This window comes from Alnus glutinosa, chromosome 9 (genome assembly GCF_958979055.1).
Source record: "Alnus glutinosa chromosome 9, dhAlnGlut1.1, whole genome shotgun sequence".
Classification (NCBI taxonomy): Eukaryota; Viridiplantae; Streptophyta; class Magnoliopsida; order Fagales; family Betulaceae; genus Alnus; species Alnus glutinosa.
This window is the reverse complement of record NC_084894.1, coordinates 3,746,515-3,770,756: the sequence shown is the minus strand read 5'-3', so window position 1 is coordinate 3,770,756 and position 24,242 is coordinate 3,746,515. Positions and strand designations below refer to the sequence as shown.

The following is a 24,242-nucleotide window of genomic DNA, read 5'->3' as shown; positions in this document are numbered from 1 at the left end:
ATGTTTGCAGCTTTGCACTGTAATATAGTGTTGGTTTCACTAATTTAGTAATTTCAATTCGACGAGGAGAAATGAAACACTTACATCTTTTATACATCTCTTGTATATCTACATACAACTAAGTTTCAAATCCACCATTGAATTTATGGGTCCCATAAATCCAAAGGTAGATTTAAAAATGAGATGTATAGAAGATGTAAAAATATCATTTCTCTATGGTAAATTTAATTGTTTCATTTCGAGGTGTCGTGCAATCTCCAAATGGGTTAAAGAGTTTTAGAGATAACCATAATTTACTCCATAAGCTAGTTGACAAAAAATGTTATTCTGAAATTGAATTACAAACAATATATGCCTCCTACTGATATTTATCATTGTATTATAGATTCATCTACTTAATCAAACAATAAATCTATGTCTCAATCAAATCAGTAAGGAAATTCTAGGAATAAAAACTCAGAAAAAATTAGCATTGGGATTAAGATTCCGAGGGCATTGATTATCAGGAAAAATATGGAATCTAAAAGTAATCATTAATACAGAATTTAAAAATTTATCTTGAGAAGTAGAAATTTGGGGCCTTTGCACTCAGAATTTTGTCATGATAATTAAAAAAAAAAATAAAAAAAAATGCCTTTATTTCTTTATTTATTTTTTTGAACAAGGCGATTTTGTTGATTGTTAATGTATTCAAGAATAGATTACATCATTGTATTTCTTCACTTTGTACAAGTGGTTGATCAAGTGGGTTGTTGCTTCAATCCTACCTCCTTTCATGTCAAGTTTAAAAGAAGAAGAAGAAGAAGAAAAAGGTATGCATAAGCTTGTTGACTTTTCTATGTCAGTACTATGGATGTGTAGCTTGTGTTTTGTTTCATGTGGCCAAAGCAGTCCAATAATTTGCTACGCATAAGCTTGTTGGAGTGCCAATGGTACGAGACCATACCCAATGTGTGCCCTCTATTCGTTGCAATTCTGCCAGCTGCAGTGACATAGCAATATTAGCAATAATCTTAACATAATTTTTGGCATTAAAATGAACATGTACTGAAAATTGATGACATAAAGAGTGATCCTTTTTGGTAGCTCGGATTGATCATCCTTATGGGAGGAGATCAAGTAGGTTGAATGAAATGGAGAAGTGCATAACAGCTGCTCCCAATGGGGTGGAGTATTCTGCAGCAAAGACATAACAGCTCCAAACAATGATTGTAGCTGAAACAAAAAGATAGAAGTAGAACCAAATGTCGAAACGAGACGAGGGAGAATCACCTAAGATTAAGCACCAGTTATTCTAGCAGTTTAAGCTGATAGGAAGAGATCAATTTAGTCTAACACTCTCCTTCATATGTGGGCTTAAACTCTCCCTTAATAAAGAAGGTTCAACACGTGGAATATTTAGTTGAAATGGAAGGTAAATGAAAGAGATAAGGTTCAAACTTAGAACATTCGCCCTAATAGCATGTTAAATCGAGCTTTTGGGATAAGTGGTGATTTAACACAGAAGACTTATGCAATTATATAGAATTTATCTTTCTTGTATAATACCACTTAGTTTTGCATTAAACTCCATCTCCATTGGTATGAACTCACTGTATATCTATGTGCAGAGCTAAAAACCTCTCCTGGAGGAACTGGATTCCAACTGAACATTGGATGTCACTTGTAGTCACTATTAGGTAACCAGAAATATTAGTAGATTAAGATAATGATTGCTTACTCTGCCATCTCTTAGCTCAAAGATAACTGAATCTTCAGAAAATGGAATTGGCCTTGTAGCTGCCACCTGCATATATTTTGAACACTCACCATTAATATTACTTTCACAAATATATACTAGCCATCGGCGAAGTTTGATACTAACTGCATACCTTTGGGTCACAGTTTCCACTAACATCATTAAGGTTTTCTGCATTCATCTCTAAGCTAGCTTCAAAATCTTCATCAACACAAATGTCTTCCTCCCTGTATTTGTCTTCCTCTTGTCTTTGCTTGTCAGCAACAATATTTCCCATATATGGAAACCCGCAACTCTTCCATTTCCAAGTCATTTGATTATCCATGTACCTCAGATATACTTTTCCATCTGAACCAATCAACAACAGTTGATTACCATCAAAGCATGGGCCAGGTGAACCAACCAAGGACACACCTTTATATGGTGTTCCATGTTCCACCCAGTTCCACCCATCCAATGTATTCCAGTGATATTCAACTAGCCTACTATCTTCTGAAAGCATGAAAATTGAGCCCATAAGTGATAGCAGCGATGGCCTCATGGCAGTTCCAGGCAATCTTGACAGGATCAAATGCTGAGACTGGTAATGCTCGTGCCACACTTCAGTCACTTTGTTATACTGATATAGCCTACCATTCCTTCCAAGCACGAACACTATATTTTCCCTGAACATTTCCTGATCTACAATAGATGCAATTTTACTGTTTGGAGGGTTTCGGCAATCTTTCCATTTAAACTTCCTCAGGGCAACCTACAGAACAATGTATATGATGAGGTCAAAATTGTTAAAAGTATTAATTAAATTATTAAATTTACTATTTTCTATCGGCTTTAGTGTTTAAGATAAATGGTGATTTAACAAAAATGGGCCGAGATAAGTGAATCAATGGTAAAATCGAGAAAGATATGTTTACGATTTATTTTTCAATAGTTTAAGTAATTGAAGCAGTAGATGTACTCATTTTGTATGGTTCTTGTAACTTACTGTGAACTGTAGTAATCTTCCAGTTTTGCTCACAAAGAAGAGTGAATCTTCTGGCGTTACTCTCATGGTTCTACCTGGCATTCCATCCCATGGAGGACCTCCAATAACTTGCCCTCCTTTCCTCAAAGAAGTGCAGTTTATCCATGTCAGCTCACTGCTGCTCCTTTCCCTAATAAGCAAACTGCCATATGTGTCAACGACATACAAACTTCCATTGTAGTTTCCTAGTGCACCTTTGATAGCAGTTGAGTGGTCATGCTTCAGCCACAGCCATACATTTTCAGTATAAAGATATTCAAAAGTCAAACCACCATCTGTTATTAGGAAAAACGATCTTCCTTCATGCATCAGCCTTAGACGAAAGTTCGTGTTGATCCAATTATCTGGGAAACTAAATTCTTCCATAGATATCATTGGGCCACTACCTGATGCACCTGGAGGTAAGTAAGCTTGTGCTTGGCTTCCCTTTCGCCATCTTGTCATTGATCTTGTAATTCCTATACCATTTGACTCATCTTTTACACCTATGATGCAATTTGAGGATCCATGTTTTTCTGTGCAATACTCAGCATTCCATCCTTCTGTCTCGGGGGCATCTATTATAGACCATATATATTTACTTGATGCTTTTCTTCGGACATTAAGCTGATGAGTTGGCCCAGAATTTTCCCCGCCTAGGCCTGGTAGATGCAGTTCTGCAAGTCTTCCATCATCCAGTGGGAACAGTATCCTGCCAACATGAAATTGTAGTCCAGCAATACCTCTTGCAGCTTTTGCTTGTGGGGGATGCATATGACTCACCCATGCATCTGGAATTTGGTCCTCTTGAGCAATACCTGTTTTCATTTGAAGAATTTTACATTTATGATGCATAGTTAAGTTTTCTATTCAGAAAATCTGTTGATTCTCCTTTAGCAATCCATAATTTATATGCAATTTTTTTCAAACTCTATTTATTGTGTTGCAGCAACTACAATTTGTATCATGCACCTAAAAATATGTTGCATGAAATATAAATTTTATGGTTATCATCAACTAGAGGTTTGTTTGGTAACTTCTCTTTACCAGACACAATTTGAGTCCTTAGCAGTTCATTTAAGGGAGCCTAGGAACTTCGATAAGTAGGGTATATGATCCCATATTCTACATGTTTATCACCGTTTTTCATTGCTTTTGAATAAATGCTTTGATAATGAATACCATTATAGAGTGTTCAAGATAATTAATACCATTTGAACAAATTACTTTACTTCGGGACTGATATATGCTATACTGACCCTTGCAACCTCTGGTGGACCATCTTAGCTTCTCTAATGGGCAGGCTGCACCTGCTTTTCCTACTAATTACTTCCAGAGCAAGGATGATAGTTTTGTGTGAAAAATTGGTTTCTTGATCACCAGTAAATCACAAACGAAAATCTGGTGGCATTTTAGAAGCCAATCTTCCTAAACTTCTTTCAGATGTGATCTTGAATGGAGGGTTATTTTTCTTAATGTTTTAGTTGGTGACAATGTTACCATATGCAATTTGAATTATCATATCATCAGTTTTAATGAAGGCTATAGGTGGTACACAAATCCTTTAAAAGGAAAAATGCTTGTCCTTGTAAGATTCAGATTGGGAAACTGCTTCTAAAGGTATTTAATTAATAGGAAATCAGTTTGTTCATAATGCCTGCTTGACTCACCTGATTGTTTTGGTATTCGATATTCATAAATGAAACCAGCCGATGTAGTGAGAAACAGTGATAAATTTTTTTCATTTAACTCATCTTGCAGAGTTGGTGTGATAGATGTCAGATGCTGATCTTTTGGACTTCCATGGACTACCCATTTCCACTTCCTTTGGTGTAGTCGTCTCTCTACCAAACTACCACCCTGTACATATGCAGAATCTTGTTAGAGGATTGTGTTAAATTTGGAAAGAAAATGTAAGATACACAAATACTCAGCTGAAGTAAGGGCCTTTAGGTCTAACAAGATCCATGCATGTATATTAAAGCTTTGTAGATATATATGACAGCATTAGTCAAAACTCTCTAGCTGTATTAGAACAGAGGATTCCTTGTAGCTTGTAGTAAAGTGGATGCAGTCTATTGCATACCTCATGCTTTAACCATTCACAAAAATCTTTTGGATCTTCAAAAATTTCAACGAGTCTGCAAATTTTGTTCCAGGACTCAAAACTCAATATGGTAACAGTTCTAGCTTCATTACTAACCGAAAAGTATCTTGATTCATTGTCATATTGTTTCATATTATTCCCTTTATCATTCTAGATATTCTCTCTACCACTGACAGCTTGTTAAATCACCACTTATCTCAAAAGCTTAAGCTAATAGGAATGAATAAATTTAATCATTTAATCAATACTTTAACACCGCAAAGATTTGTCTCCATTCGTTTTCTTTGTGTGTGATTGTGTGTCATTTTCTTTTTCTTTTCCTTTTCTTTTTTTCTTTTTCCTCAGGTGGGGCGTGGGGTAGGGATGAGGGGTTTTTCTTCTTTGATCATTCTGTGGATCATCCTAATAGTTTTCGCTTTTGTATACTCTAATGCTGAATTTAGATAATAACTATTGGTAAAAGATAGATGCATCAGTTTATAGATGCTTGGATGAAGCACCTTAGTTAAAAGAAAGAGGGATATTGAATAATCTCCACTCAGGCCATGTAAAGTACACCCCATTGATGGAATCAGAGAAGCATCCTGTCCTGTTCCTTCTCTCCATATATGCTTCTTCCATGATGGTTTTGAGCTTCTGTCATATTCATAAAGATCTCCTATAGAACTGCATTGTACAGTGACAATTTAGCTCAATATGATATAAAGCACTCAGATTATGCACATGGTTCTTCTTAACACTGGTAACTAACAATTTCCTTTTAGGTTACATGTGAGAGAGACAGAGATTACACCTTATGGTATACACTACTTCTGTTCTGATAGTACCAGCATCAGCTATTGCTGCAACATTTGCACCCGGTGGCCGGCCATGATTAACCCATCTGTTCTACGTTTACAGCACAAACGTCCAAGTGAAATTAGAGTCTCCCCATCGGAATCTACATTATAGATAGACACTAAAATGTAAACCTTAAGGTGCTAGTGTTAGCTATGATGGCTACGATCATATATATGTAAGTCTTACCTTGGAGGCTCAACCCCACTAAGCTCAAACAATGTCCCCTTTCTAGTGCAAAAATAAACTCTCCTGGCAGGCAATTAGCAAAACCAAGGAGTTAATTTAGAGAGAGACAGACAAATTTCTTGCAGTGATGATTTATGTAAAACTTATAGTCTGTTTGAGTTTGCGATTTCAGAATGTTCGTTCTAAAAACAAGGATTTTAAAACGTGTAATTTAAAAACGTGATTTTTTAAAAAGCGGTTAAACGTTTGGTAAAATCGCAGCTTGACCTTTAAAATTGCAGTTTTAACCTTTAAAAAAGTAAGTTTTTAAAAACAAACCCCCAAATGATATATTTTTAGCGATTTGGTTTAAAATAGCACTTTACTCAAAAAGTAAAAATTTATATACTCACACTCCATCATGTGATACAGCACCAGACTTTATTGATATTGCAGAACTTTGCTCCCCTTCTCTACCTGTGTCTTGATTCAGTCTAGGCGTGAAGTCTACCCAAACTGCCTGTGAGCTCTCGCTGACTTGCATCTGAAGACAAAAAAGGATTTAATCGGGGTATGAGAGAAACAAGGATACTGTAGCTGTTCCAATATAAGTTAGTTTTAGTCCATTTCCATCGAGCAGGCTGTTGTTTCGATTCAAGGGCCAGAATTTCATATGTTTAGATTTCTTTTTAGACTTGGGTCCTTAACCTGATCTCAACCTTTCATAGAACATAGCCAGTAAATCAGATGGTCACTGATAATTAGTTTGTATACCAACAAAAAGATGTAACATGAGAAAGTTCATTAAGAAGAATTATAAGATTGTGTATTTGTGTAAATTCAAGAATTATGTAATCCCATAAGATGTTATCTGATACAAATTTTTGAGACAACTGGTGGATTGTAGTACCTGATATAGAATTCCTGATTCAGATAGAGCAAGAATTGTCTGATTGACAATAAAAACAGAGATTGCATGACCTGCTAATACTTGTAAATCATGGGGAGCAATCACCCACTGCACTCCATTCCAAAACCTCTCATAGATAGAGCCACTTTCACCAGTCACCCAAATGGATGTCTCAGACATTTTAGTCAGTGAAATTCTCTTTCTCTGAGGCAGAACAACAGTATTAGAATTCTCTTCCTGCCCTCCATGACCATCTTTCTTTTGCAAACTCTCCCTTTGTTCAGGAACAATATCATACTCTGTTTCTAAGATTGGACTGATCGAACCCACTTTAGTACAGTTATCATTAACACAAGAGACGAGATCATAAGGCAGTTCTACTTCAACCCAGCTATTGGTTTGCTCGTTAAACTCCCAAAACCTATCTGTTTTCTGCTGGAATTGCTGGTCTGTTTGTTGACCAAAATGATCAGGTGGGCACCATGAACATGAAGCATGAGCAAGAACCAGAAAATAGCTTACTGGAAAAAGGACCCGGATGAAAAATATTGAATGGAACATGGACATGGTGGAGCTGGGGAACCTGAAGAGGACCAGACATAATAGAAACAGTTCCAAAAGACTTTAGATATTCAGATTTTGTCAGGGACGAGTTTGGTTGGTTTGTATCTTCTGTGGTGCCCCCCATATGGACCATAGCAGAAAAGGCTTTACAGTACGGTTTAAAGGACTAACCATCATTTTTGGAAGGACAAGTATCTTTTCATGGCCATGAGAGAGCTCATGATGGTTCTGTGTTGGGGTCCATCGGGGGTAGACTGGAGATGGGTAGTTAGTGCATATACAGGTTCTTAGATAATAACTACTTTGTAGGCTGAAGCAGAGCCTCTGAATGTCAAATATGACAATAATTATACCAAACCAGTGCAGGTTTCTTAATAGGGTAGCTAAAAAATCTGTTCTACTTTATAATAGTGTTTGATTCTTCTTTCTTGGAGCTGGTAACTTTTTTCTTACCTAATTTAATGACTTTATGCCAATTGCTTATTGATATAATTCAACCAATACTGAGAGTATTAGTGAACATTATTTCTTTCCTATTCTAAAGTAATCCTTCTATTCAAATCCTTGGATTATGTCTTCCATGCAGGTGAATCATATTGAAAACATGGAATGTGTTAATGATTGCACATGATTACACCCCTCCATCATTCATGGGGCTCATCACATGATGGGTGTGAGTTTTGGCAACTTAACTCTTTGTGCTACCTATGCAACGACGGAGGGAAAATGCTATTCACATATGTGCTATCACTTTATGTAGGCTATTCATCTTTCCAATTTGAGACCAGTTACCACATAGCGTTACTAGGTTGCTTTGATATCATTTGTAACGACCCTGGACAAAAGCTCTAGCTACATCTGTGCTATCACTATAAAAGAACCAATCGATTTAGAGCTCCCTAAAATCACTTATGAGGCCGAATTTTACCTAATGCAAAACTAATATAGGACTTAACATTTATGATTGTCTTTACAATCCACCTACTTTATGTAAACTATTCATATTTCTAATCTGTGACCGGAATGCTTCAAACTAATTGTAGAGTTCGTGACTTGATTTATCAAGTCCATACTGGTGGCCCCCCCTTTACATCTTTTGTCTTTTCTTTCTAGCACACGTTTGCCTTGACTTGGAGTAGCTTCTTGGAGAAGCCAGCTTGTTCTAGAAGCTTGTGAAAAGAAAAGAAAGAAAAAAAATGGCCTGTTGTTAAAAATAGGCAGAAGCCTCATTTGGTCCCTTGGAGTGTAGTGTGCGAGAGAAGCCTCTTCCGGTCCCTTTGTGTGTGGGGTGAGAAAAAAGAAGAGAAGGAGAAGGGTGTCTAGCAGTTTGAAGTGCAGTTTCGGTAGCTCCTTTTTAAAGAGATAAGTCCCTTTTGTTGCCTCACTTGTATGTCTCATTGTATATCTCTTGTGTGCTAAGAGAGAAGGGAACTAAGAGAAATTTTTTCTTTTGTATTTAGTTCTCCTTTGTTGTGTGAGAGTGAGATTTGGGTGTATTGGAGCTTTTGAGTTTTAGTGATTGCTCTTTGTATTGCACTTTGTACTCCATCCTTTTGATAGTGAATTTCTTCTGGATCGTTTCCGCCAATGTATGTAGGCTTGTTAGACTGAACCTATTAAATCTTGGTGTTTCTTGAGTTTGTGTTATGACTATTTGATATTTTATAATTTTTCTGCTTCTTTAGTGATCCTGGAATATTAGTTTTGTCATAACACTAATTGAAAATACGATTACCGGCCAAGTGAACAAAGTTTTTACCTGTCAAACAAAGAAAAAATAGAAGAAGAAAAAAAATCTTTTCTGGTTTGACTTTTTTCCATTGCTGCATAATATTTCCCAGCTGAGGTAAGATCTCACTGGTTTTCTTTAATAGTCATTAAGAAATGAAAGAGACACAATGCACAAGTGGGTGATACTTTGGTCCAAAAAGGACATCACAAGTTGGTGATTATATAAAGAGTATGGTTGCATTTCAGATCTGTCATCCACCATGGTCCACGTGTGATCATATCATTGGTTCATGACACATAGACCCCTTCTCTTCCCTTGTTTTGAGGCCATAAGGTGAGTGCCTAATCATCATCTTCCTTGATGAGACAGTTTAATCATCATGATCAATATATAGGTTCCATCCAATTTGAGAGAGGGTGCCAAGAACTGGGACCCATACAAGATTATGAGCCTTTGGAATCTTGAGGCTGCACGTCGATCGGCTGAAAGAATCTTTTTCTCTTTTTGTTTTTTTTCAATTTTTTTTTTGTTTTTTTTAAATTTTTTATGTGGCTCTCAAGATTCTAATTTTCTTATTTTAATCGAGAGATAATTGACTTCATTTGTTTTGTATATAACTATGGGCGAAGATACCAATTTATGCTTGAGTAATTTTTAAGTGAAAAAGGGCATGCATGTTACAATTCTTTTTTTAAAATAATGTTTAGATACTATACTTTTTATTATCCCTTACAAACTTATGTGACCGTATTATTTTGTGGAGATTGTTCGAAAAGCAAGTTGGTATGTCCGGACAGGCACTCCAACAAGTAGGCTTTTGCCAAGCCTGTCCAGACAGGCAGCAAGGCTCGTCCGAATAGGTGTTCTAGAATGTACGCTTTTTTGGGCATGTTCGGACAGTGTGTTGACGTGTTCGAACATGCGGGGTATAAAGCTATGAAACCCTAGTCGCGTTTGGACACGTCGTGAGAGCGTTTGAACACAACTGCTTGAAAACTCAAGTTTTCTATTTAAAGACCTGTTTTGAGACTCTGTTGTGATAAGAAAATTGTAGAAATACCGACAGGTATTTTTTAGGTTTTCTATAGAGATTTGAAGTTGAATAGTTTAATCAACGTTTGTAGGTTGTAATAGTCTCTTGTATTATTTCTCTATCATAATGAAATCTGCTGCAACTCTATGGGTGTAGCTTTTAGTGGTGAACCACGTAAATCTTGTGTTCTTGTGTGATTGTTTGTAAGTCTTTCATTTCGCTTTTTTCTTATTTTTTCGTATCGCACGGGTCTTGAAAAATAAGATTAATTTCCTAACAAATCGTCCACATTTCATGGAAATGTGTGCCATGTGACAGTCTGCATGATTTTAGTGGCTGATGTAGTAAGTGGTTGGTGAATTATCGATCAAGTCAATTTGTAAATGTGGTAAGTGTCATGTGGGTTGCCATGTGACAATTTACATTTTAGTAGTTGACGTGATAAGTGTCACGTAAGTACTGTTACGTAGTTTGTAAGAGACTTACACTACAACAAAAATTCTCTTGTTTCAGTTGTTCGACATCGTTTGAAAAACGACATGAAGAGTGAAATAAACGACATCAATCAATTGACGTCGCTTAGTTCACATCGTTTGTCAACAGTCACGAAAATGCAGTTGAGAAATTTTTTTAACATTGTTTGCACCCACAAATGACGTTTATTTTTGTTGTTAGACGGAAACCATTTTACGTTGATTCTGTTCAAACGACGTAAACCATTTTACGTCATTTGTAAAGTTATAAATACTTTCTTCTTCTTCTTTTTCTTTTTTTTTGGCTCAATCTTTATTTTGTTTTTACTAGTTACCCCAAGCCAATTTTTTTAGACTGTAGTACCCTAAACCTAAAAATTGAGGGTATCATCAACTAGCAACCCTAAATTACAAATAGGACAAACAATATCTTGAATATTCATGTTTTAACAACTAATTACCTGTTGACCAGGAACGTTAAACATGATGTGATTTCATGTGAATCAAATCTTGTCAGAAATCAAATAACTCATGCTCAATATTTTTTTTCACATTATAAAGTAAATAAAGGTACCTTGAAGTTACTTCATTGAAATGACACTTCAAACTTTAATTTATGCAAAGATTTTTTTTTTTTTTTTTTAAAAATGTATAAACAATAATCAATCACCACATGCAATTTCACTAATTTCAATGTGATGTAGCAAATCAATTGATACTAATTTAATCAAATCATGTTTTTATCAAAAATATTTTAATGTAAATCGCCATGAAAAATAGGGTACGCATGCGGAAGAAAAGTTATATAATACGTAAATTGTCTGGAGATTGAAGGTAAAGTGAGTGAATCTGATTTAAGAGGATTGAAAATTATATATTTATTGTTTCAGAAAAGTAAAACAAAGAGAACGTGCATAGTTTAGGACTATAAATAAAAATAAAACCAATAATTGTAGATATATGAGGAGTTTAATTAAGAGGTTCTTTTTTAATAGTAATTATTGAAGAGTGAGTTGGCCAATAGTGTTATTAATTAAGGATCCGGCTTCCATGCTGTTGAGAGAAGTACCGGATATCTGCTGTAAAATAAATAAACGGTCCAGATTCATCTCCAACATATTTTAACTCAAACGACGTCCCAGAGAAACGTTTGATGAAACACACCTTAACGCCGTTTCAAAGGGAAGAAAAAAATACATCCACGTTGTTCTACAGAACCCAAACATAGGCACGCATGAGGCTGCAACTTCATGCTTCACGTCCTTTGTCAACAGAGCTTTTCATGGAATTTTCTTCCTTATTTACAGAAGTATTCACTTACTTACACCCGCCAAAAAGCCCTTAATACTTGTTTTCGTTTTGAACAACAGATCAATAACTTACTCAAACATGTCTACCTCTTTTATACTTGGTAAGCAATTCATTGACACTGAAGCTTTGCTTTACCAAGCCCAAAAATTATACTCTTCTTTTTTTGTTTTTCACTTTAATAAGTAGCTAACACAAAACCCATCACAAAGAAAAAGGAAATGAAGGAGATAATGATAAGAATTAAAATATAAAAAACTTCATTTACTGTGATTCAGAATTGAAGAACATAAAAGAGAGAGAGAAATCTGTCTACGTATGCTAGCTCAATAGCTCTCAACACCTCTCTCACTCTGTCACTCACCAATAAAAGGGACCTCTTCCTCTTCAGTCTTCCCTTTCGTCTTTCCTTCACATTAGCCTCTCTCTTCTTCCCCAACACTCTTCCTTTTGTTCCTTGTTATATAACTATATATATTTCAAGCTCAAACACAGAAATAAGAACCAACCCATAGTATTTGTTTAGATTTGTTTACCAAATAGACTGAAAGATCGGAAAGAAGACGGGGTGCCCTCAGCAGGGTTTTCTTCTCATGGTTTTCTGCTTTCTACAAGTGCTTCTTGTCACACATGAATTTGCTAATCATGGCCTTTGATAAAGGGTATACCCAGCTTTTTGGGTATGATAATCAGGTCGTTCTTGAGGACGGGAAAACGGTTCATCTTTCTCTGGATGAGAGGGCAGGTTGTTTCTTGGTTTAAAATTGTTTGGTATGTTATATCATATATGTGTCTGGTTGTTGGGACTTTTGACTAAAATGGAAGGGTTACTAACTTGGAAGAGATTCGACGACCCATTCCTATGTGTTAAAAGGAGCAAGATAAAACATGCAGAGAGTTTTAAGCAACTAAAGTTGGCCTCTACCGAAGACCTGATATATGTAGTTTACGGGGAAAGTTATTGTGCCACTTCATGCGTGGCCTCTGTTTAGGTTGGGTATAACAGGGGACAACAGAGTGACGTTGTGGGTTTTGAAAAGAGGCAACGAATGTATTTTTTCCTTCCCTTTTAAACGGCGTCAAGGCGTGTTTTATTAAATGTTTATCTGCGACGTCGTTTGAGTTAAAATATGTTGGAGATGAATCTGGACCGTTTATTTATTTTACAGCAGATATCCGGTACTTTTCTCTACAGCATGGAAGCCGGATCCATTAATTAATATAAAAAGATAATGAGGAATGACTTTGTCTAATTTGAGTTTTTATTTATGCTAGCATATATGTATATATATATATATACCCCCCACCCACTTTTTTTTTTTTTTTTTTCAAATTTTAAAAAATATTTTGTATAAGGAAACTTACTTACCTTTTCTGATTTTTTATTACTTTTGTAATCATACACTTAATCTTTAAAAAGTTACAATGCCGGGTCATCATTTTTGAAAAACTTGCAATGTCACTCCTACCGTTAGGGTTTAGGGTTAGTATACGAGTGAAATATCTCTTATATCCTTGTAAAACTTTTAAAAATGCACAACTATCCTTAATTAATTAATTTTTTTTTTTTTTTAAAAAAATACAATTAGAAAATCCATATGTAACATTTATTTTTCTTAACAGAAAGAAATGATTTTTATAGTGTTAAAGTATTAATTAAATGTTAAATTTACTATTTTTTATTGGCTTTAAATTTTTGAAATAATTGGTGATTGAATAATACTACACTCTCATCTCACTGAGCCGATGTGACGGTACCAATCAATCTTTGAATTCTTTTTAGCAAGATCTGATCCAATAACTGATGTGCAATGTGAAATCATTTGGTTGAAATATGCGTATGTAGTATTATTACCTTTTATGATTTAACATAGTATCCGAACAAAAAATTTTAATTTCAAGCCTAACAAATGGAGGGTGATTTTGAAAGGCGGCCCCATTAAGAGAGAGCACTCTCATGCATAATGCTTTGGAAATCGAATATGCACAATACACCGAAATCAACTTTAGCTCGCTCACACACACACATACACACACACAGACATATATATATATATATGAGCATTGATCCTTGCACAACATGTACATAACTGTAGATACATGAAGTGTGATCAATGTATTGGAACCCACTTCATGGGGCTCACTCCATGTATTTACATTCTTGTATAACATGTGCATAACTGTTGTATAGGAATCATTTCTCTCTCTCTAGAGAGAGATAGAGAGAGATGCATGGGATTGGGTGTTTTAGGTGGCCTGATTTCATTCATGGAGCTTGAAACTTTTATTGGTTGATTAAAGGCATGTATGACGAAGGCCCACACAGGTGTCAATCTATGATGAGAAAGATCAGATCATGTGGGCCAAACAAGGAAAGGTGATTCACTCTTAAGCCCACGTGTCAAAGACCCATTGCAGCATATCTGAATTTTGTCCATGGAGAATAACTTCCAACAAAGAACCATCCACTTCAATGAACACATCAATTTTAGAGTTTTTTTTTTTTTTTTTTTTGCATGGGGAAAAGGACATATGCCCTTATTTTCTTACCTACATTCAAAGGAATAATGACATCTTCCTTGGGTCTCTAATTTCCATTTTATTTGTTTATTTATTTTATTTTATTATGCTTACTTTTGCCTAGTGCAAGGCTGACACATCTTGCTGCTACGTTCATTTTGTACTTTTGTGGTGGACCTCTTGGATTGCCATGAGAAAAGATAGAAAAGGACAAAAGAAAATACTTTTTTTTTTTATTTTTTTTTATTCAAATGGGCATCATTAAAGTGTTTGAAACTTGTTAGCAACCGATTGATCGCCACTCATATGTAATCCTCCAAATTCAAGGATGGAATAAAAAAAAAAAAAGGGTTAAAGTATGAACGAGAAATAATTAAGATAGAGAGATTATAGTATGAATAAAAAATATATTCAAATTGAAGAATAAATTAATATATATATACAAAATAAAATTAGATTGTTTTTCTTACCTACTTTTTTTTGGGGGGTGGGTGGGGAGAGAGGGGGCTACAGTTTGCCTTATAAACTTAGATTAGAGACTTGCCAATTTGCCAATAGGTGAAGCCCTTTAATGGCAAGGCCAAGCCTTTTAATGGGTAGGGGCCAAACTTTGTTTGTTTGGCCCAAACACAATATTTCTTTACCTTTTAATGTAAGGTTTCAAAGGATCGAAACGATGCCATAGCCCATACTAGCCCCCCTCCCGCTCTGTCTCTGCAGTCCCATGATCTCATCTTCTCAAATTAAGTTCAAGATAATAGTCAAATTTGGGTATTTTGGGCAATATTTTCTGTTTTTAATTTGAAAAAGTGTCATAATGTAATATAAATGTGAAAATTATTTTTAGAAGTATTTTGCGTTATTTGTTAATGTATTTATTTTGAGAGAAAGAAAACAAAAGACAAAAAGCAAAATCACTAACAAACATGTAATAATCTCCGAGGACGGTCATCGAGATGGTTATGTGTGGTATGGGTCAGTAATTAATAAAATTTAAAGGTTAAGATTATATTGTGATATTAGTGTGTTGCACTTATATAAAATTTAAAAAAATAAGTTTTGAGTAATTGTTTATGAAGTTATATCATTTAGAGGGGAGAATTCTACTTCTACTTGCAAGGAGGCTATGTTATTATTTCACCAAAGATTTTTATTTTTATTTTTATTTTTTAACCACATAATATTTATACCCACAAAAATAATTTTAATAATTGTTAATCACAACCATCGATCTTTTTCAAAAGGGAAACGTCAGAAACTTCACATCGAGCTCGTAGTGGGAGGGTTTGATTTGATGGGCAACCTAACCCTTTTTTTTTTTTTTTTTTTTTTTTTTTTAAATTATTATTATTATTATTATTTTATATCTCATTTTTTTAGTGCATGAGTGATTTAATTCTAAACTTCTTTTATAACAACAAAATATTTCCAATTCAGTTGAACTGGAGAGCATTGAATTAAGTTTTATTTAAAAGGTAAATTTGTTCACAAAAAACTTGAAAAGACAAGTTTACCCTTCAAATAAAATTAACTGGAGAGGATATCCTTTGTCCCCAAACTGGATGGGAGGAAGTTTTTCTTAACTAGGAGCAGACCCGCGTCTTAGAGGATCCAAATTCGTCTTGGAGTGGGCACATTCGGAAAAGTGTTTAAAAATATTCTTAAAGTATACCTATTTTATAACTTTATCCTCTCAAAATAATATTTGTCACCTTTTATTTTATTTTTATTTTTATTTCTGCCCCTTCTTCCAACACAAAAAACCTAAAATACCCAATTCATTTAGTTTCCTCCATATTCTAGTTAGCTTCTAACTAGAAACTCAATTTGGTTTGGGACTTTGAAGATGTGAAAGAAAAAGTTAAATGGTTCGGGTTCTTTGAGTGGTTATTCGTTAAGTGATTTCTTACTAACAATCAATTTTTTAAATAGTTATTTTGCACTTATTTTGGCTCACAATATTTGTTTTGGCAGTACAAGTTAAATGGTTTAATCATTTATGATAAAGAGTCAACGCTCATATGTATCGTTTTTATTGGATCTTATAGATCGTGTTTAGTTTCTTTTGCTAAGAGTCCTGACTCCGCCCATGTTCATAATCCACTCTTTAAAATTGTCATGTATCCCTTAATATGTGAAAGACTTTTTTTTTTTTTTTTTTTTTTTTAATTTTTTTAATCGCATACAATAAGCACATATTTTTTTACTAAATTTTTTTCCAACTCTTTTAATGCTATTTTGGACAAATTTGAAAGAAAACTGTGTTCTTTTCAACGGATAGAAGGTATTTTGTCCACTTTTGTTTGGGTTGAGATGGCATGCGACATGTCCAAATTGAAGGGTTTACAGGAATCATCATATCATCACATACCTTCACACGATGCCAATGCATGCCTGTTCAGCCCTTTGGGTACCATAACACATTTCATTTTGAATTTCCATGAATGTTTTTTTTTTTTAAAAAAAAAAATAATTTCTTTTGCCTTTTTTTGGTGAGAGAAAAATGGTAAAATGATAACTACTTTAAGAGAGGAATTATAACACATATATTATCTTTTTACTTCTTGATCTTCTATGGGAGTCATACTGCATAGAGACCAAATTAGTGATTTCTTTTTCTTCTTTTTCTCCTTTTCCAGTTGGTGGAAACAAACAAAGAGATGTTGTAGATACTCTAGGTAGACTGAGGGGTAAGGACAAGACAAAAGGCCACATTACCTGAAATATTGCAATTTGAAGGTGAGATAATAATCATTTTCTGTGCATTAACAAAAATAATCTCAGTATCATCTTGGTGTACATTTGGATATAATCAAAATAAAAAGGAAAAGGAAAAGGAAAAGGAAAAGGAAAAAAGCCCTAATGATCCACTATAGGGTGCAAACCTAAATGCCTTACTAAGAAGCAACTTAATAATTTACAACTTAGTAACTTCGGCCAAAAATGAGAGGAGATGAAGCAATTGTTGATCCATTAGTCAAAGTAGAACAACTTAGATCTTGGCACATTGCTCAAGCCAAACCTTTGGTGCAGTAGTCATCTCGCTTCTATTGCTTCTGATTCCAATGGTAATTGACTCCTGCTCGTATTGGTCACACCGCACGCCTTCAAAGTCTGAGAGTTTCAAGTAGAATTGCCCTCTGTAAGTTCTAAGTGTGCTGACCCAGTATCTGCCAAGCAACAACAATGAAAAACGGAGCGACAAAAAAAAGAAAAAAGAGTCATCAACTTTTGGGATGATCTCAGTAGTAGTTCAGTAAAAATAAGGAGAAAATGTTCATTAAGGGGACAAGTGTGACATATCATTAAATAGCACGGCGAAAATATCCGATCTTTTTTATGCTGTCATTAGAATGGGAAAAAAATGCAAGGCTTCCACCCTGATGAGATAAAAGAGTACATACATACTACAAGATACTAACAACTACAAAGGCCTCGAAGTACCAAAACAACTCAGTTAAGATACTATTTGAACTATAATGGAATCCATGTATGTCATTGATACCCGCTCCACTGATTGTACCCTAAATACTCGTTAGATTCTAAGACCAAAAAACATTAAAACTTTTTTGCACGAGGTTATAATGAAGATCTCACAAAATTTAGTTTTCTGCAACCAAGACTAAAAAGATTGTGTCAGAAAAATCAGGTTATCAACATACATGCTAGTGACAGAAGTTCATCTAACTTCCACCAGCGGAGGATGCCTTCTTTTTTCTCCTGTTCTTGGGCTTCACAGCATCCTTTAAAGTTTTCTCTCCATTCGTCCGCAAAGGAGTTTTGGCCACCTCAATAGGTGAAGAAGCTAAAATATTATCTTCAGGTGGTTCAACTGGCATGGCTTCACGTGATATATTCTCTCCCCTCGAGTCTTTTTCCTTCCTACTTGGTGTTGATGTTCCTGCAAGTTTATGTGTGATACAGATTATTTTGGGGAAAAAACACAGAGGGGAGAGAGAGAGGGAGGGAGGGAGGGAGGGAGAGAGAGAGAGAGAGAGAGAGAGAGAGACGTGAGACAAGAATATATCAAGGAGGGTAAAATGTTGAGCACGAGAACTAAGGAGCAGCTGAGATCTTTCATTTGTTTATTTATTTTTGCTAAGTAGCTGTGATTTTTTTTCACTGGTAACCATCATTGTTTTATCCCATGTCTGTTGGAAGGCCTAGACTAAAACGTTATTCAATGAGCAATAAATTTTATTTACCACGTGAAGCTAGAGAAGCTTTCAGGAAATCTGAATTAACACCCCCGGTGTAAGGATCCCTGAGAAACAGAAAAAAGAAACTCAAAAACATTAGATTTGAATAAACAAAACGGGCTCTTGGTGTGTGATTGTGTGTGTGCACTCGTCCATGCACAAGCACATGTGGGGGTGTGGCCAAAGTTCTAGAATAATCTTAATCATTTATTCACTAAGAGAAGCTCCTCTGAAGCAGGGTCACAAACTTTGGACAGACTGAGAACATACCAACTTGAGGGTCCTCCAATGAAGTTCTTAGCATCTCCGTCTATCCTGCTAGTTTGCCCTTGTCTAGATGATTTGGTTTCACTTTCTATATCTGTACTTTGATCAGCTATGCTTTTCCCAGGTATCAGCTTTGATCTCTCACTGACACCCTTCTGGTCAAAAGATTGGTTTTGGTTCTTCACTACATCAACATCAGCACCACTGACATCTAAAGAAACAGAAGAAGAATGTCGCTTGACCTTCCGTAATGCTCTTTCTGTGTTGTATGATTCAACCTACATCAATTTGCAGAAGAAAAATTACAAATAAAGTAAGAAACATCTACTCAACAGAAAAGCTGCAATCAAGACAGCCAACTTTGCAAAAGAAGTTAGGAGCTTTCACTCTTTTACATTCAAAACCTGACTTAATTTTCAATGCAGAGAGAGAGGGAGAGAGTCATTTGCTCTTGAAGAAATTAAAAAAACCACGCAAGGTTGTAACGACACCATATATTTTTCAACTAGCTATTCAAGGTTGTAGGAAAAAAAACCTATAATGGCATTGGCTGTTAGAAAATGAATCCTCAACTCAAAAGAACCAAGAACTATGGCAGGTTGCATCCTTAGAAGCTTGTGATGGTGGCTGCTTCACCAATGTCCACTTCTAGAAGCTTGTTGGCTGTGTTCGCAGAAGTAAAATAAAAAATAAATAAAATTCCAACACAGTTTTCCATTGGGACTTAATTGAACTCAAATATTATTCTAGCTATGACTTCAACTCCCTTCTCTTCACGGTTTCACCCTCATCTGGGCAAGGGATATCATGTCATCCCACGAAAACATAGTCAAATTAAGATACTAATGGTTCCAGATGCTACATCAGCACTTCTAGTCTCCAAAATGTGTTAAACAAGCATTGAATTCCCAAAATTAGTTGGAACCATGCTACAATGTTTGACTTTAAAGCAGCATCCACACCCCCTCTGCCTTTAAAGGAATCCAACAATTCCCTTTTGAGCTCTGGCCATTGCCCGGGCTAAGCTTCCATCCTAATCATAACCTCAAACAAACAGAACTAAATATAGCCTTCAACAGCCCAAATAAACTAGGATAATCACCTATTGTTCTAACCATTATGCGATAACAATTCCTGGGTCTGGGTTTACACAAGAATACACCAGCTTTTGAGCTACTCTCACACATGCATAATGCTTATAGCCTGATTGATCCATGAACTAACCCAAAAAGTGACAATTATGTAATCCAGATCACAGATCAGAAACACCACTTCTGCTATCGTAAAACTGGTTACAACTTAAGTGAATCACATGTTGTCCAGATAAACCATAACAATCATATCTATTAACATAAATCATAAACATAACATGAAAACAATGCAGCTGTGACTAGTTAATCATAGCCTAATTCTAAGATGCCTTAATATTTACTCTAGTAAAGATGTTCCAGAATGCAGTATGAGTGCTCCTGATCATGAGTGCTTTTATGAGGCCTTGCCCACCAAACTTGCCAAAGATTGGCGCTTATGTTAGAGACAAAAACGAAATTCTCCATGATTTGCCTTTCATCACTGCCAATTATAAGCATAGAAACCAGTTCTTATAATTAAGTTTAGCAAATTGTACAAAAAACTGTATGTTTGTCAATTGAATATATTAGCTACAAGGAAGCACAAAAGGCGCATCAGGTCTTAAAAGGTCATTCCATAGGAAAAAACTAACCGCATTTTTTATCTTGGTAGTTATATCATAAGCCCTTTGACCAGCAATTCGCAAACATTGCATGATTACACTCTGCAAGACACCCTCACCTCCAGCTTTTTGAATGGCACAAACATCATTATTTGCATTAAGTGTAGCAGTCATTCGTCCCCCCATAACAGCCTCTTCAGAGTGGGTTGGGTCTATCACCTGAATGGCACCCCCATTAGATTAAAACAATCGCCTAATGAATGGAGCTAAGCTCCAAATTTATATGCCCTATTGACAGAGACAGCATATGCTTACCACACTGGTCTCGTTACTGAAAAACGCAAATGTCACTGCTATAGGGAGATGATGTATTATCAAAGGAAGTGGCTCCCTCACCTGTCAAAAAGCAATATGTGATAACAGCTACTGAAAAAATAGTATATCCAAGAGTCTAAAGTATACATTTAATCATAATAAGATTATGCTCAGAAAATATATCATAAAAGGATGATGAGATACTAGAATGACAATATCAAAGTTCTGCACCCCTTGCCCTTCTAGTCATGGCATGTGCTTTTCTGTCCAAAGGGATGATTTGTTTCCCATATTTATAAGTTGAATATTTGATGACCAAATTCAATGTTTTCTGCAAGGGCACTTCTAAAATTAATTCTAAGAAATTTGCAGAGCTGACCTCAGGTGGGTGCACTATCACTTCCTGACCATCTTCTCCTCCTAATGAACATTCAGGCCTCCTGAATGTCAAGAGAGCCGCTAAAGCAGCAATATTAGCAGCATCAATAAGGTTTCTGCTTCCAAGATAAATGAATAAAAAACAAAAATTAGTCTAAAGTAAAATGAATTGCAAAAATTAACTGTACAACTCAACTGAGCCTCACCTCAATCCCAATTGAAAGAATTAACTGTATTAAAAACACACACACACACACACACACACACACACACACACACACACACACACACAAACACAAAAACAGAAACTTACCCCCCATTATCTAGAATGTGGAGATCAACACGGACTGCCCATACTAACTTCCCAGAAATAACACAAAGTGATTCCATATCCACTGCCCTGCTTTCCCTGTACAAACACTTTAAACCTTCAAATAAATTCACTACAACTCAGAACCTTCCTTGGAAAAAGTTTTTAGTTTTCTAGGAAGGCCAACATATGCCCATATGTGCTCCTTGTACTTGCTAGTAGGGAACATTCATAGGACAATATCGCCCACAGCCCATTTCAGATTCTTAAGTACAATCAGTCAGTGCTGAAAGCTCTAACATAATTACACATAGTTCGACATTTTTAATGCAATTTCACCAAGCAACACATGGAAAATAAATGTTTGAACTCTTACAATGCATGATATAATACAATAACAAACAATCCATTATAAATGGCATGGCATGGCTTTAGAAGGTACAAAAGAGCTGCTTCTTAGTTTTACTGGGTAGTTTCACATAATGTCATTGAACAAGAACAATCGACACAAAGTCTCAAAATTTAAAACTACCAATAAAAACCCATGCTAAAAGTTCACCTTAGACCGCGGTCAATTACCCGTCCCAACTCCACTGCAGCCTCTCCTGGACGGCCCGGCTCGAATGAAGGATCGGCCATGGGAGAAAATTCAGTGAACATGGAGAGCGTGCCCTCGTTGGGTCTGTCCTTGTAGGGCTGAACCAACTGGGCAGTCACAAAGCCCATCACATGGGTCTGACCCAACTGCACCTCCGCCGAGCCGTCAACGCTGAAAATCACCAAAAGACGCATAAAAATCGAACCCCGAAACAAACAAAAAGTGAAATTTCAAAAGTAGAAGAAATTGATTTCTGAAGAAAAAGACAGAAAATCGATGACTTGGGGAAAGGGGAAAATGTTTGCCTGCTGAACTTGATGGAGATGTTTCGGTATTCGAAAGGGCGACGACCGTCGATTCGGAGGTCCGATTGCAGAGCGGTCTCGATGAATTTCTTTTCGTTCACTGTTAAACGCCATGTATTGGCCAATCTCGGCTCCATTTTCGATCTCTCTCCCTTGGTGAATTTGTGTATGAGAGGGATTCCTGTAAGAGAAGAAGAGGATGCGAATTTGGGGGATTCAGGGTTTTCTGGGTTTGGGACTCGAGTGTCAAGTATAAACCCTAGAGTCCGTTGGTTGGTTTTTCTTGCTCTAAACCCTAAAATCCTTAGGGCGCGTTTGGCTTCCGTGCTACTTTTAAATTTTCATACGTGCAGTTCTTTTTTTTTTTTTTTAATAATTAATTAATTGAGCAAAAATGGACCTCTCCAGCAATTAAGGTGGTAATCGAGCCGAGTAAATTTATTTCAATATAGTAATAACCGCATTATTTAGATTTAGATAGTAATTCAAAAGGCCATTACATCATATGTGGATAGCGATTTGACTATTTAATTCAGGTAAGCGTTGACATTAGGGTTGATAAGTTTTTACACGACCCGCAAACTAGGAGTGAAAATGCAGGCAGATAATAACTGCCCACATCTGCATATATTTTTTTACACAACCAGCGAACTAGGAGCGTGTTGTTACCGTACACAATGATGATGAAATATAAGGAATTGAAAAGAGAGGTCGAGAGAGAAGTAAGACACATATTTTACTTGGTTCGGCAATTCGCCTACGTCCACAAGAGTGCTGTTATATTCAATAATATGAACTAGAGTTACAACATAACATATTTATAGCAAAACCCTAATGTACAGACATATATGGAAAACCCCAAAATATTTATAGCAAAACCCTAATGTAAGGTACTCTCGTATGACCACTTTATTGGTACTCTCGTATTACTCTCTATGCCCAAGAGAATATGAGTCACTTGTTCTAACAATCTCCACTTTGCGCGAATATTCGCCTATTTGAAGATAAACAAGTATTGTACCTCCACCTGGAACTGATAAGTTTGGAGATGCCATCCTCTCCTCTCTAGCACCTGGAGACATTTGTCAAGTCCAGACATATATGGAAAACCCCAAAATATTTATAGCAAAACCCTAATGTAAGGTACTCTCGTATGACCACTTTATTGGTACTCTCGTATTACTCTCTATGCCCAAGAGAATATGAGTCACTTGTTCTAACAATCTCCACTTTGCGTGAATATTCGCCTATTTGAAGATAAACAAGTATTGTACCTCCACCTGGAACTGATAAGTTTGGAGATGCCATCCTCTCCTCTCTAGCACCTGGAGACATTTGTCAAGTCCAATCAATGCTTGAACTTGTCTGCAGTAACAGGCTTTGCCAATATGTCTACTGCATTCTCAGAAGTGTGGATCTTCTCAAGTAACAATTCACATGTAGCAACCAATTCTCTGATCTTGTGAAACCTCACATCAATATGATTGGTTCTCGCATGATATACCTGGTTCTTTGCCAAACAAATTGCACTCTAACTGTCACAATGTAACTGAACTCCACCTTGCTGAATACCCAGCTCCTTGACTAATCCTTTGAGCCACAAAGCTTCATTTGCAGCCTCAGCCACCGCCATGTACTTTACCTTAGTCGTGGACATCGCAACAATGGACTGGATCATAGACTTCCAACAGATAGGTCCTCTTGCAAGAGTAAACACATAACCTGTGGTCGACCTCTTATCATTCAAATCCCCTGCATAATCTGCATCCACATACCCCACAACT

The 24,242-nt window shown here is 36.0% G+C and overlaps 2 protein-coding genes across 2 annotated transcripts; both read right to left on the bottom strand.

Annotated features, from left to right (window-relative positions):
- Nucleotides 1-621: 621 nt before the first annotated feature.
- LOC133877514 (uncharacterized) lies at nt 622-7,689 on the bottom strand. The gene is made up of 10 exons (XM_062315853.1): nt 6,764-7,689; nt 6,267-6,397; nt 5,875-5,937; nt 5,642-5,731; nt 5,349-5,514; nt 4,412-4,601; nt 2,724-3,559; nt 1,872-2,489; nt 1,721-1,786; nt 622-982 (listed from the first exon to the last, which is right to left on the bottom strand). The coding sequence occupies exons 1-10, from the start codon at nt 7,328-7,330 to the stop codon at nt 875-877; spliced, it is 2,835 nt and encodes a 944-aa protein (XP_062171837.1). The 5' UTR covers nt 7,331-7,689; the 3' UTR covers nt 622-874.
- A 9,444-nt stretch (nt 7,690-17,133) lies between these two features.
- Nucleotides 17,134-22,747, bottom strand: LOC133878659 (exosome complex component RRP45A-like). Its single transcript, XM_062317233.1, has 10 exons — nt 22,459-22,747; nt 22,115-22,324; nt 21,559-21,654; nt 21,247-21,361; nt 20,868-20,948; nt 20,583-20,771; nt 18,863-19,137; nt 18,599-18,657; nt 18,056-18,294; nt 17,134-17,563 (listed from the first exon to the last, which is right to left on the bottom strand). Exons 1-9 carry the CDS (start codon nt 22,593-22,595, stop codon nt 18,077-18,079), a joined length of 1,380 nt encoding a protein of 459 aa, XP_062173217.1. The 5' UTR covers nt 22,596-22,747; the 3' UTR covers nt 17,134-17,563; nt 18,056-18,076.
- Nucleotides 22,748-24,242: the final 1,495 nt, after the last annotated feature.